The sequence below is a fragment of the Crocodylus porosus genome, unplaced genomic scaffold, assembly GCF_001723895.1.
Source record: "Crocodylus porosus isolate Cpor-Errol unplaced genomic scaffold, CroPor_comp1, whole genome shotgun sequence".
Lineage (NCBI taxonomy): Eukaryota > Metazoa > Chordata > Crocodylia > Crocodylidae > Crocodylus > Crocodylus porosus.
This window is the reverse complement of record NW_017728922.1, coordinates 629,001-641,911: the sequence shown is the minus strand read 5'-3', so window position 1 is coordinate 641,911 and position 12,911 is coordinate 629,001. Positions and strand designations below refer to the sequence as shown.

General features: G+C 60.3%; 1 protein-coding gene across 3 annotated transcripts in view; it reads left to right on the top strand.

Moving 5' to 3' along the window:
• The window catches only part of NOL4L (nucleolar protein 4 like), a 47,691-nt gene that overhangs the window by 23,082 nt on the left and 11,698 nt on the right, over positions 1–12,911 (top strand). The window contains exons 1-2 of one of the 3 annotated variants that reach the window (XM_019539490.1): positions 3,905–3,973; positions 5,534–5,675. In XM_019539490.1, the coding sequence (XP_019395035.1) occupies positions 5,567–5,675 (109 nt within the window). In that variant the 5' untranslated portion in view covers positions 3,905–3,973; positions 5,534–5,566. Of the gene's footprint in view, positions 1–3,904; positions 3,974–4,235; positions 4,535–5,533; positions 5,676–12,911 lie in introns of those variants that run through there. The other 2 variants (XM_019539489.1, XM_019539488.1) reach the window with 2 other exon arrangements.

Genomic DNA, 12,911 nt, shown 5'->3' with positions numbered 1-12,911 from the left:
GAGGGCTCCTCGCTGCCTCGGCAGCGCTCGCCGGCCCCTGCCCCGAGCCCCCGGCCGCGCCGGGCTCGCAGTGATGGGCGGCCCGGCGGTGGCAGCCAACTTGTGGCCCTGCCTGGAGGGCTGCACCTTCACCGGGGGTCGAGCGAGCAAGAGCACGTGCGTGTGCGAGGGGAGCGAGGTAGAGCTCCAGCCCCACGCCCGCTCACGGCCCCTGCCTTCAGCACCTCTCCGGTGAACAGCAGGGGCACCGAAAGGTTTCCCCCGGCCTCCGGGGCGGGAACACCACCCCCTTCCAGGCACGCCTGGGTCCGGCAGCGGGAACTTGCTCCCGCTCTCCTCAGGGCTTTCCCCCCTCCAGCGAGAGAGAGGGGGAAATCATCCCAGGGCCTCCGGTTCCCTCCAGAGATCTTGGGAGCTGACCAGGACAGCTCATTTCCACCACCACCCCGAGCCCTCGCAGGGGCCAAGCCGCTTCTCGCCACGCGCCTCGCGTGATGGACATGGACAGGACCGAGTCCAAAGCTTGGGAGGGAAGGCATGCCTAGCACGCGGTCTGCATGCACAGCATAGCGGAGCCTCCTGCACGGGACCCCAGCTCCAGTTTGCACGGCTGGGCTTCCCGCCCCTTTGATTGCCACACTGTCCAGGCTCTGCTCAGAGGTGCTGTATCTTCCTCCGAGGAGCTCAGCTAGTTACGTTAGGACCGGACGCAGTCCAGGCCTGGTCCGTACCCCCTTGGCCTGCTCAGAAGGCCGGAGATGATGCTTACGGACGTGAAGATACCCGGCTGCTCAAGGTGCTCGGTAGAAGGTGATGTCCTTCGGGGCAGGGTCGCAGTAGCGTTTCCCCCACCCCAGGACGCCGACATACAGGTAGAGCAGCCGCAGGGAGAGGCCACCAAGTACCACAAGGCTGAAAAGGAAGCTGCGAGATGAGATACAGTCATGTGGCAACTGTGGTTTTCACCCAGAAAGACTGTTTGGTACATGCAGTGCCTGATATTTCCATTTGACATGCAACGCTCCTCTTCCCACAAGCTGCACTTCTGTATCCCAGAGAGCAGTCCAGGATGGCACGTGGCCGCAGGAAGAAGTGGGGAAACACCTGGAAAATGAAACCAGGTGGATGCCAAGGGAAAAATAAGCCACGCAGAAAGTCCCAGGACTGCGCCTGGAAGAGACGTGGTGATGGAGAGGGCGTAAATGACTTTGGAGGTGCTTGCAACCCAGCCCCGGAGAAACTGAGCCTCGCTGTAAGACAAGCAGGTTACCGATAGCGCTTGCATATATTTACAAGGGCTGGTTAGGAGAGTCGTCTTCCCTCGCTGCCCCGTGTCGGCGCGTGGGGCGAGCGGCTCCGAGGGACGACTGTTCACGAAGGGGCCCGGGACAGGGAGCCCCGCGCTCCAGGTCCTAGTCGTGCATCGCCCCCCAGTTTGCTTTGCGGCCTGCAGCGGTCAGTGCCTGCGCTCTCAAATAGGGCGCCTACTTTTCTAAGTTGGGGAAGGCTTAAACTGATGAAGAGTCAGGAAGCGCCCCGAGATCGCAATTAGAAGGGGGTGCAGAAGCAGAGTGCCAACATTACAAGTGCCAGTGGCTTTGCATGTGCTGAGGCAGGACCCATGTGCAAGGCAGCTGTGAATATTGGATGGGAGATAAGGAGAGCGGTGGGGATGATGTTGTTTGTCCAAGTCCCGCGTTGTGCCTGGGGCCCTCGCTATTATATTTGGGTGTGGCACTGTAGACGTGCCCGCCGGGCACTCGCTTCCCCTTTCAGAAGAGGAGCCGCAGGAAGAGCCCGTGAGCCCAAATGGTTCAATCCCTCCAACGCGCTGGGACTTTACTGCAGGGTGAGAGGATCTCTTCCGAGAGCTGGAAAGGGGAGGGCAGAGGGGGAGGAGGAGGGTTAGGTTGGGAGAGAGATTGTGCTGCCTGATTAGGGCAGCTGCTGTCGCTTTCATCTGTGTCATGAGTGGCATGGTACGGGTGAAGAGGAGGCAGAGCAGGAGACAGGCGGTGGTAATGGATGGTGCTCTATTTTCTAATGAAAGTTTCATTTGAAGTTTGTTTACAGGAAAGAAGAAATTAGCAGGGAGAATCCTCCCGAGAATCCGGAGAGGAAGAGAGCGAGCTGCAAGGCAGGAGGGAGTGGAGGGCTGGATCGGGTTTACCGTATTGCTCCGAACGGCTGGTGCTCATTAACAAAAAATAATAAAAACACCTCCCGAGTTGGTGGAGTTGCAGCCAGCGTCCTCAGTCTCCAGCTCTCTGGCTGGCAGGCAGAGCAGTGTTAAGAGGAGCTTTTCCACCAGACGCTTGGAGCTTGCTGGTACCTTGGGTCTGAGACCAGAACACGCGATGGGGTGAACGAGCCTTTTTACCCTGCGTCCAACAGGGAGAAAAGCTCTATAGCTCTTCTGCAAGCCCAAACGAAAGCGATTCCTGGGGTTGCAGCTGGGAAACCCGCGGCTGTAGGACGTCACTGGGTGGGCATCGTGTCGAGGGAATCTTTGCTGGCATAAGGAGGGCATTGCCAGGAGTCGCAAAGCTCAAGGCCTTATCGGCTTTGACAGGGCACGCCGAGGGGCAGGCTTGCATGGGAGGCAGTCGGCGCGCTAGCTCGTCACGAGAGGACAGTGCTAAGGGGCAGCTTGAATGACTAAAGCTATGAGCAGTATTGCCAGGCAGTGAGTGAAGACGCTCTCTTGCACATCCACCACTCCTCTGTTCCCACTGGGGAAAGGCTGGAAGAGCACCAGGGTATTGCTTGGAGCTTCCCTTGCACACGTGTGCAAGAACACTGTTGTGAAAAGGTCACGCTGCGCCGAGAGGGGTTTGCCTCGTCGGGTCCAGCTGTAGCACTGGTGAAGCATGTCCCCTTGCTGGACCGACATGCTTCGGGGGGAGGGTGTTGCTGCTTCCAGGATGTCCGCCCTTCCAGGATGTAGGCCTTCCAACGCAGACGGCCTCATTTGTCCAGGTCGGACCCAGAGCAGCAGCCCCGGGCCAAGAAAGGTGCACAAGGAAGCAGGGAGTGGCACCGGAGAGGCGGAGGAGGGCTGGGTCTGCAGGGCTCCATTGAACAGCTGGCGCTTTCTCCTGGCGGGTTATATTAGGGGCTGCTCAGCACGTGATGCGTCTTATTTGACTTGGGCCGTTTATTGCCGGATCAGTTTCTTGTCTGATATCCCAAAGCATGAATGCGCTCCGCCAGCAGCAGGCAGATCATACCGAAGGGATTATCTAGAACGTGCGCAGCCTTTCACAGTGCGGGTCCAGGTTCAGCCTCCCTGAACCCGGACCTGACTGTTGTCGGGCATCACTGCAAGCTGCACCCCAGCCTCCCGCGGACCTGGCAACAAGAGGGGGCGAGCTGTGGGCAGCAGGGACCTGGTGCTTGGTCTTTTAGGACAACTGCTGTGTTGGAGCATTTTAGGCACTGGAACAGCCCCCCCAGGAAATGCTTGCATTAGAATTAGGATGGGCAGTTAGCAAGCGGAGGAGACCTTTGTACCTGGAAGCACCAGAGAGAGCAGCTTGAAACAGGGCAGCAGATACTGCCCTGGGTCACAGCCAAGGAGGGTCGTCTGCCCTCTCTCCCTTGAGCATCTCCCGCAGGCCCCATGCACTTGTGAGCACAGGCACACTCGTGGCTGGGGTGCCTCAGCGTGAGTACGCTTGGTTGGAGGCTGCACGCCGCAGGTCTGTCACAAACATGCGTGCGCCTGTGGCCCTACAGGGTGGGCACACACGTGTGTTCAGGAGCAGCCCTGCGGCTGCCTGGCTGCATTTTACAAGCGCTGGAGCCGAGGCCGTACAGAAGCTGTAAATTCCAGGAAACTCCCTCTGAGGCACATCTCAGCTGGGAGGGGGGCGAGGGCAGGCCAAACCAAGTCATTCCTGCTCGGAGCGAGCACAGCAGATATGTCTGCAGGGACCAGGAAAGAAGAAAGTTCAAACCTGCTTTTAAAGAGGTTTGTTTGTTCTCCATAAAAAGTCAGCCAGAGGCCGGGAGACCAGGCAGCTTTACAAGGCGTAGGCGCCCGGTGGAGGGGCTCCTGCTTATTTACCTCCTGCAAGGAAAGGCAGTGGGGCCTGATTTCCACCCCCCGGACCCATAAATGCAAGGGGAACAGAGAGGTTATGAGCCAGGAAAGGTTGTTTTAAAGAAAAAGAAAGAAAAAAAAATATCAAGAAGGTGAGAGTGGTGGAAGCAGGAAAGCCACGCCGAGCATGGGCTGGTGCCGCCCTCCAGCCCACCGTGCTGGCTGTGGTCTCGCTCTGTGACTTGGAAGGAGGGGGAAGAGGAAAGGCAGATAAAGGAACCATTAAAAAGGGGATGTGTTAAGCAGGGAACACGTATCTGCACTTCCTTCGTAGCTGCCTGTTTGGAGGCTCGACGCAGGGAGGTCCCTCAGCCCCTCCTTTCATTCAGGATCTCAGTGCTGCCTTTATGATGATGATTTTGAAATCCTGTGGCTGACCTTTCCGGCTCTGGAAGCTCTCCAAGGGCTGTGTCTTGAAGTACAGTAAAGGTTAGGAGGGAGAGGGAGAGAGGAGGGGGAAGAGAGAGAGAAAATGTCCTTTCAGCTGCAGGAGTGGGAGAGAGGAATTTAATCTATGCTACAGGCAAGGAAGGCAGTGGCGTTGCTGGGCGAGGTTCTCCCGACTTGGGAGCCGGCGTGTTCCCTTCACCATTGGCAGGGGAGCCTCCTTATACTCGGCCGCCAAGCACTTATCGGGGTGCCGCGAGCCCTTTGGACCGGGCGGCTATCCCGCTATCCCCTCTGGGCTGGCCCATCCCCAGGGCTTCCTCGGCTCCTGCCGCATCCCTTTCTCCACGAACCCTGGAGACCCTCTGCGGACCCTGCCCGGGCTGCGTCTGGGGAGGCGATGCACGGAGAAGCCCACAGCGCAGGGTCCCCGGGTCCCGTAGGCTGATCTGAGTGCCGGGAACCCTCCGCCATCCGAGTCCCGTGCGTAGCACCCGAGGGTGAGCGTGCAGGCACCAGGCTCGGCCTCCCCTGGGGTTTAGCAGCATGGCTCTGTTGGAAAAAAAAAAAAATTGCTGCTGCCCCATCGAGAATTTGGCCCCATGCTGCCTGCTGTCCAGGAGGGGTTTTAACCAGGCCCAGGCTTCAGCCCGAGCCTTTTTGACCAAGTCGTGCCCTCCTTCCCCGCTGCCCACACCACGTTTCGTCTGCCCCGGAGACAGAAGCGCCGACGGAGATTAAAGGGTAAACTCCAGGGCTCGGCCATCCGCTCCTACAGGATGCGAGTGCTTTCTAATTGTCCTCAATTACAGACAGTGCCATTCCTCAGGCACATCTTCTGACAGGAAGCGGAGCGGTAGCGCTCTCCGCGGGGGAAATGCCACCTCTCCCGGAGCGCGCCAGGAGCGGCCCATCTCAGCACCGGCTGGCCAGCCGGCGAGCACGCGAGCGAGTGCCTTTGGGGGTTCAGGGGCCACCCATCTTTTCTCCCCTGGCTGGAGGGAGCTCTCCCAAGCTAACCCTTTCCCTGCTTGCCTTCAGGATGAGACATCGGTGAGCAGCGAGGATTTTGATATGAATGACTCCACATGGATCTCAGCTGACCAGCATCTGAACTCCAGCTTGAGCCCCAGCCAGGACGAGAGCATGCGCAGCCCTCAAAACCTCCACAGCCAGGAGGATGGTGAGTGCCCCCCATGGCCTGGGGGGAGCCCGGGGGCAGGGGCAGGGAGGGAGGGAGGGCAGCAAGTCTTTAGTCCAGGCTGTTTTTATCCCTCATTAAAGTTTAACTGCTCCATTTCGATCAGGTGTCCCACCTGGGGGATGGATTTCCTATCAGCATGTGCACCGGGACGGTACCAGGTTCCCTCCTCCATGGCCCCTTGGTACCTCCCGAAACTGGCACACCATCCACGCCACCACTTGCGAGGAGGCCCCTAGCTCAGAGCACCGCAGCGCGGGTCCGAGGCCCCCCAGACATTCCGCTAGCCAAAACAGGGGCTCTTCCTCCCCTGTCAAGACACTGTAGCTTGCGTCAGGCCTTCGTCTTCAGGGCCGGTTGCCTCAACTCATGGCTGCACTACATTGCACGCAGGCTGCGGTTCTGTCTGCCGCGGGGGCTAAGTGTTGAGATGTGCGGGGCAACAGACAGCAGGATGGCACCTGGGGCCCCGGTACACCGATTTTTGCAGCCAGCAACTCTCGGGACCACTGCTCATTTGGAAGCATTTTTTTTTTTTCAAATCCCCAAGACCGAGATGGAAAAAAACCAAAAAAAAAAACCAGCAGCAGATTCTGGCACTGGGAGAGCGGGGCATCTGCCTGGGTGGTGCAGGGGACTGGGAGGGGCCACAGGCAGCCCGGGGGAACGTGCAGGTCAGGAAAGGGAGTTTAAACACCACTCCCCTGCAAGACCTGCCAGTTCGAAAGAGCAAATAAGGGGTAGAAGCTGGAGTTCAGGTCCGAGTTGGGGTCCACCAGTCAGATCAGCTGTGCTCTGCCTTTCCTGAAGGGCAGAGTCCTTCTTCGTCCCTGCAGAGACAGCTAGAAGGGTCCCGAGCAAGCGGAGGAGCATGGCGAGTGTTAGTGCTGTTTTGAGAGCGGGGACTGGGAACCCACCCTGGAGGAAAGAAAGGGTTTTTGTGCTGGCACGGCTCCCCGGTGCAGACCCTTGCCATTCGCGTGACGGGCCCTCCGAGCTCGTGCCAGGGCGCTGCACCGCGGCCACTCGCATTTCTGCCCTCAGGGTGCAGCTTGCAGTAACGGCCGCTTTCAAAAAAACCAGCGCGAGCCCAAGAGCCTCGGGCTCCCTGTGGGAGGATGTGAAACCTGCCTCAGGCAAGCGGGAGCCAGCAGGCAGGACAGCACTTCTCCTTCCATGTCCACACTGGGCCTTGTGCAGACTTCGCAGCGCCAAGCGTAGGGGGAAGGGCACAGTTTATGGCTGCGCCCATAGGGCCCTGCAGAAGGGTCCAACTTAGGCATGGGATTGCACCTTCCCATTCAGCACCGCTGCCCCAGGGGCCTTCTGTGTTCACAGCGCCCTGCCCCTCTGGCAACAGGGCGTCCCCAGCCCACGGCTTGTTCTGCAGTATTGGGTCCCGCACCTGTCACTTATTAATGATCGTGAACGAAGTGCCTTGGATCCCGTTCCCCAACACTGCAGCGTTGCAAAGGACACGGTTGAGGCAGGAACATCAGTGCTCCAGCAAGCCAAGATTGCTTTGCTGCAGCCGGAGCTCTGCCCCCGCTCGCACCTACCCCGGGCGTTACAGCATGAGACCAACTCAGATGGCTTCTTTCAGGACCCTCGGTAGATCCCAGCCTCAGCAGCTTCTCAGAGGCAGAAGAGCATCGAGTCTGTGCTGCTCCTTGGCTTAAGTCTGCACGTAGCAACGTAGGTCGGGGATGACCGGGAGGGAAGTAAACGGAGCCGGGGAGTAGCAGGTGAGGGAGGACAGAAGCAGCGAGCTGGCTGCATTGTCACCAGCAGCAAGATCCTTTCCTTGAAGGACAAGCGTGGGGGTCTCAGCAGATTTCGGAGGGGACTGGATAACACACAAGACATCGTCCTCGTTGTAGTGAACGCTCGTACTGTGCGCGAGAGACTGCGAAACAAGGCTTCAGGCCAGTTGCAGCGATGGGCACCGATGCAGCCGTGCAGGGTGAGGGGCGAGGCTGGCAGGGAAGGAATGATGCAGTGGCCCAGGAAAGGGAAACACGAGAGAAGAGAGGGGGACGTGGTCCTGGACAGCTGCTGCTGGAGGAGAGGGAACTGTGGGCCCAGACAGAGCGCAGCCATGCCTACACAGGCACCGAGGAAGGAGACAAGCGGTCAGGGGGAAGGCTCCAAGTTAGCGCTTCACCCCCCATGCCAGCACCCCCCTCACATCCTGCATCTTGGGCACTGGCTTCACTCCTTCTCCTGGCTCACCTTCTCCCCTGGAAGAAGTCCCTGCACTTACCTGCCCTGAGCCCCCCCAAGTCCGACTCACAGCTGTGGAAAGCGTGCTGCTTTTTACGGCACAAGCACGTCTTTCCACAGGATGGGGAGTGCCCAGGTCCCAACAGCATGAGGGTCCGGTCCAGGGCCCCAGGCCTCACCTCTCTGCATGCCTGACCCTGGCTTAGGGTCTGTCCTGCTGCTGAGGTGACCAGCTAGCATCCACTTTGGCGCAATGGCTTTTGTGATGGACACCTGCCATTGCAAACTGGATTGAGGTTCCCCAGCAGCCTCCAGCTGGGAACAGCCCTGCGCTGGAGTATGGCAGCCTGCCAGGGAGCGGCGCAGCCCCAGACCGAACACAGCAGGACAGCGGGGTTGCAGAGAGACTGTAAACACGGTGCAGGAGAGAGCCAGGCCGCACAGGACCCGGCAGGGGTGCCAGGTTGCCTGCTCTCACTTTGTACTGGCTGCAAACTGCAAGGCCCAAGATGTGCAACACAGTGGCCATGGGATAAGAATAGCAAAGGGTGAGAAGCCAGGCCGTGGGTGCGTCAGCCCTGGGACCACAGACAGCACTGGAGAAGTTGGCAGGAAGGGCTGGCTGTCTTGTACTACATCGCTCGCCAGACAAGAAGCAGACGCTGCTGCTCCTTTTGGATATCTTGGGACAGGGAGCAGAATACCCTTTCCCTTGGCCTGGTCTCGTGTACTGCGCGTCTCCTCTGCTGCTCCCCAGTCCCAGGGTGCAAGAGCCTTCCCCCCGGAAGCTCCTGCCAGCCTCACCTGGAAGGATTTCTTTCCTCCCCTACTCTGTGTCCATATTTCTTTCCTGGCATTATTTATCTGTAATATAAAGGCTTAGAAAAAGTCTCGAATAGAAAATGCGTTCCCAAAGACCTGAGCCACCACCACAGCGCGTAGTTAATATACGTTCAGAAGACCTGTGCCGGCGGCATCAGGTCAGGAACTCTCTTTCACGCCTTACTTTAAGGACAAAGTGCCAAGTCCTAGGACACGAGGAGCCCTTCAGGGAGATGCAACACAGAAACCCGGCATGTTTCAGCAGGAGCTGGGAGCACGCGCGAGACCGTATCCTTGGGGCGAGAGGCGAGGTTGCCTTGCTGGGAGGCACTGGCATCTGCTAAACCTTGAGAGCGCAGCAGGTGACTCAGACGAAAACCAACACCCGATCCTGTGTCGGTGCCCAGAAACCTTGGCCTGGTGTTACCGTGCTGCAAACAGTGTGTCAACCTTTGGAATAACACAGGGAACCAATTACAGATAATGACTTTGGTGCGCAAGGGATAGCAAAGGCGCAGTCCGGGAGCACATTGGAGGCACCGAGTCAGCAACGGAAGTGGGGGTCACTTGGGACTGATGCCGCTAGCTTCTGGGGGGTTCACGCAGGGACCCCTGCGAGCCCACAGCACACGCTGGCTCCATGGCCATCGCAAGGACACAGCTCCTGCCATTTTCCTCCCCCTCGCTCACCCCGCAGCTCCCCAAATGGAAAATGTGAGGCTCTTCCACATCTCCTCCCGGCTAGGATGTTACTCATGTCTGGAGCTGCCCTGCAGGAAGCAACCGGCTACCCAGGCCTTGAACAGAAGGGCTGCAAGCACTTAGCTCCCTGCTCTGCCATTCCCCAGGACGGCCTGGCAGGGGCATCTGCAGGGTTGTGGGGCTGGCTGAGTAGCATGGGACTTGAGAAACACCCCTGGCCACTGTCACTGTGCAGCACCTGCCCGTGCCCGCGAGCTGCCTGCACAGCACCTACCCCGACAGGACGCGAGCCATGGGCCCTGGCGAGGGGAGCAAGCCGCATGGCTCCCTAGCATCTTGGCGGTTCCTTTTGGGCCCCAACTTGCTGATTTGGCTCGGTCTCCCCCCCGCAGAGCCAGTCCACGTCCACTCTGGAAAGCAGTGTGGGGAAATCAATTCTGCACCCGACCGCAGCGAGGTCTCGCAGCTCTAGGATATTGCATTTGCACAGAGCAGACGTCGTGTCTCCCACCAGACTGCAGGTCACAAACCACGCAGACTGGGCATCCTCCGGGGCAGACCCCGCCGTCACACGCTTGGTCCCCCAGATCGGCCAGTAGTGCCGTGCGGCCTTTGAAGTCTCCCCAGACGAATCGGTGCCGGCCCAGCCCAAGCAACAGCCACATCAAGAGCTTTCCCCTTGCAGCTGCCTCAGGCTAGTGATCGGGCCGGATCCGTGCAAAGCATGGGGCCATTTCCAGAGTCACGGGGAAAGGCAGCTTAAAGCAGAGACGGGCAGGACACCACAGCACCCGGCCGCATCCCCGCCCCAGATCCCCTCCCAGCCAAAACGCGCCTGATCCAGCTTTATTGGCAGGGCCACTACTGATCCTGTTGTGCCTTGAGGAGCGGTCACTAATCCCAGCCCTCGCAGGAAGGGCTTGCTTAACCTACTTAGCTCTGAACAGGGCCTCAGGGACGGGCCCAGGAGACACAGCGGTCACAGGACGGTGGGAGATTCCCCGCCGCGATGCCAGGACACGCTGCGTTCGCTGCAGGGAAGGTGGCACCGCGGCACCCCTGCGCCCCTCCGAGGTCATCGGCACATGGCTGCGTGCTGCCGAGACAGACCCCCAGCGCACTGCCCGCTCCGGCGCCGAAGCCGCTTGCTGGCAAGACAGACAGATGCCAGGAGAGGAGAGCAGGTTTCTAGCACAGCAGGAGGCCTAGCTCGCACGGCAAGTTCGCCTTCAAGCCCTCATGTGCCCAGCTCGCGCCAAGGAGCGCCGTGCCCGCAGTCCCCCACCGCCCAGCCACAGTAGCAGCAGCCCCCATAGCTCCATCACGCGTAGCAAGGTAGCAGCATCACTCACCAGCTCCAGCTCCAGCTCCAGCTCCAGCTCCAGCGGCGCTTCCTCTCCTCTGCTGCCTTCCCTCAGCGATCCCTGGCGCAGCCGTGCCCCTGGCCTCTCCCAGCCCCTCAGCAGGGGGCTGCTGCAAGCTGGCCTCTTCCTCGCTTTGTCCCGCTGGGCCCAAGTGCTTCCCTGCGCTGGGGGAAAGCCACCTCTTGTACCCTCCCAGCGTGCCCTGCCCTCGCTCACCTGACCCGGGCACAGGTGCGGGGACGGGCTGAGTGGCCCTTAAAGGCCCAGTTCAGCCCCGGCCAGGAGCCGGCCCAGGCCAGCCCACGGTGGCCCATGAAGCGGTGACACCACAGCCCTGCCAGTGCTCTCGCAGGCCGGCCGCCTGCTGCATCCCAGGGACCCTCCGCTCGCGGGCCTGGTGAAGGCTCAGAGGCTGCTGCCGCCTCGCCGGCTGCTGCGCTGGGGAGCCCGGAGGGGCCCCCGATCCACGCGTGCTGCACTGGGCTTCCTGCTCCGGCCGGCCGGCGCAGCCAGGCCTCACCTGCCTTTGCTTTCAGCCAGCAAAGCCCCGCTCCCCGACTTGCTCTCCTGAGCAGAGCTTTCCCCAGGCCGTTCTGGGCAGCGAGGCCGGTGCATTGATGGCAGGTTTCACCTGGTCGCCTGCTCTCTTTGCTTTTATTTATTTCCTGGGGATTGTGTCAAGGGCATCCACCCCAGGTGAGCCTCTCCCCGAGACCACCAGCCTGCTTCCCTCCTTGGGCTGCTCCGTCTCTGTGGCCCACATAGCCATTTCACATCTGCAAAGAACCCCCCAAATCTCATGGTGCCAGGTGACCCCCGGACTAGTGCCAACCTCGGGTCCCTTGCTCAGAGAGAGGGCCCCTGCTCTCCGCCCCCCAGGCAAGCCCCTGGCTGGAACAAACCGAGCCTAACCCCGGCTGGAGAAATCTCTCTTGGTAAAAGGGAGAGGCAACACGGCCCTGCACAAGGGAGCAGGAAATACAGGGTTGCAAGGGCGCAGGGCCATGACATTAGGGAGGGAAAGGAAAGCCAAGCCGAGGAGCGCCACCAGCGACGCCGCTTCTCTGCAGCGCCAGCGTCCAGGCTTCCGCTTTCCCCGAGGCGAACGGGAAAATGTCCGTCAGTCCCAGCCCGGAGCCGGGAGAGATCGCTGCTGCAGACAGCGCCTGCCCTCGTGCCACGGCGCTGGCCGCGGGGGCGGAGGGAGGAGGTGGACGGGGAGACGGCGCAGGGCGACACCGTTCGTGCATGGCGCAGGAGGGGGAGCGGGCCCACACAGCGCGGCCTTGTCCGTCCACCCTTGTCTGTAGACCACATTGTGTCCAGCCTGACCAGATGTCTGGCTCCGTGAAGACACCGGCAGAATACAGAGGCACAGGGGGAGGAGGATGGACACTTTGTCTGGGACGTAACGAGGTTTGCATTAACGAAGGAAGGCAGGAAATAGAACGCCTTCGCTGGAGCCTGGCCAACCCCACCGTGGCCGCGATGCTCCCATGGACATTATTTCTTCTAAGCATCTCGAAGGAAATCGGCCGGACAGGACCCGGCGAAGACGGGCTTCCTGGCAGTGGGCGTGCGGCTCCTGCTCCTCGTGGGACTGGGGGGAGCGCGGCGCGGCCGCCCTGTGCCAGGCAGATGCCTGGTCCTGGGGAGAGCTGCTCGTTTGTCTTTAATTAACACTCCGCTCCCTCCCAGCAGTGGCCCCACGCGAGCCCCCCTGTTCCCACTCAGCCTTTAATTTGTCTCGAGTATCCCTGCTTCTCAGCCTCTCCTCCTCCCCCTTCTCATCTCTTTTGTGAGTGAATAATTTATGGCACTTTTCATCTTCCTGGCTGTTGTTACAGCGAGATGTCTGTGGGATGCTTTGAACACTTGCGACGGTTGTTTCCAAGCAAGCTGTAAAGTTGTGAACCGTGCCGGGGACGCTGCAACGGGGGAGGCCACCGAGCTCTGCTTGCAACCGAGGGGAGGCCGGCGCAACGGCACCGGGCAGGGACAGGGGGGGCTTTGCAAGGGCTGGGCTGTTCTACGGGAGCTTTTTGCACGACCCAGCCAGAGCGAGACCCCGGGCGGCGCCGGCCGGGCCCTGGAAAGCCCGCGCCGT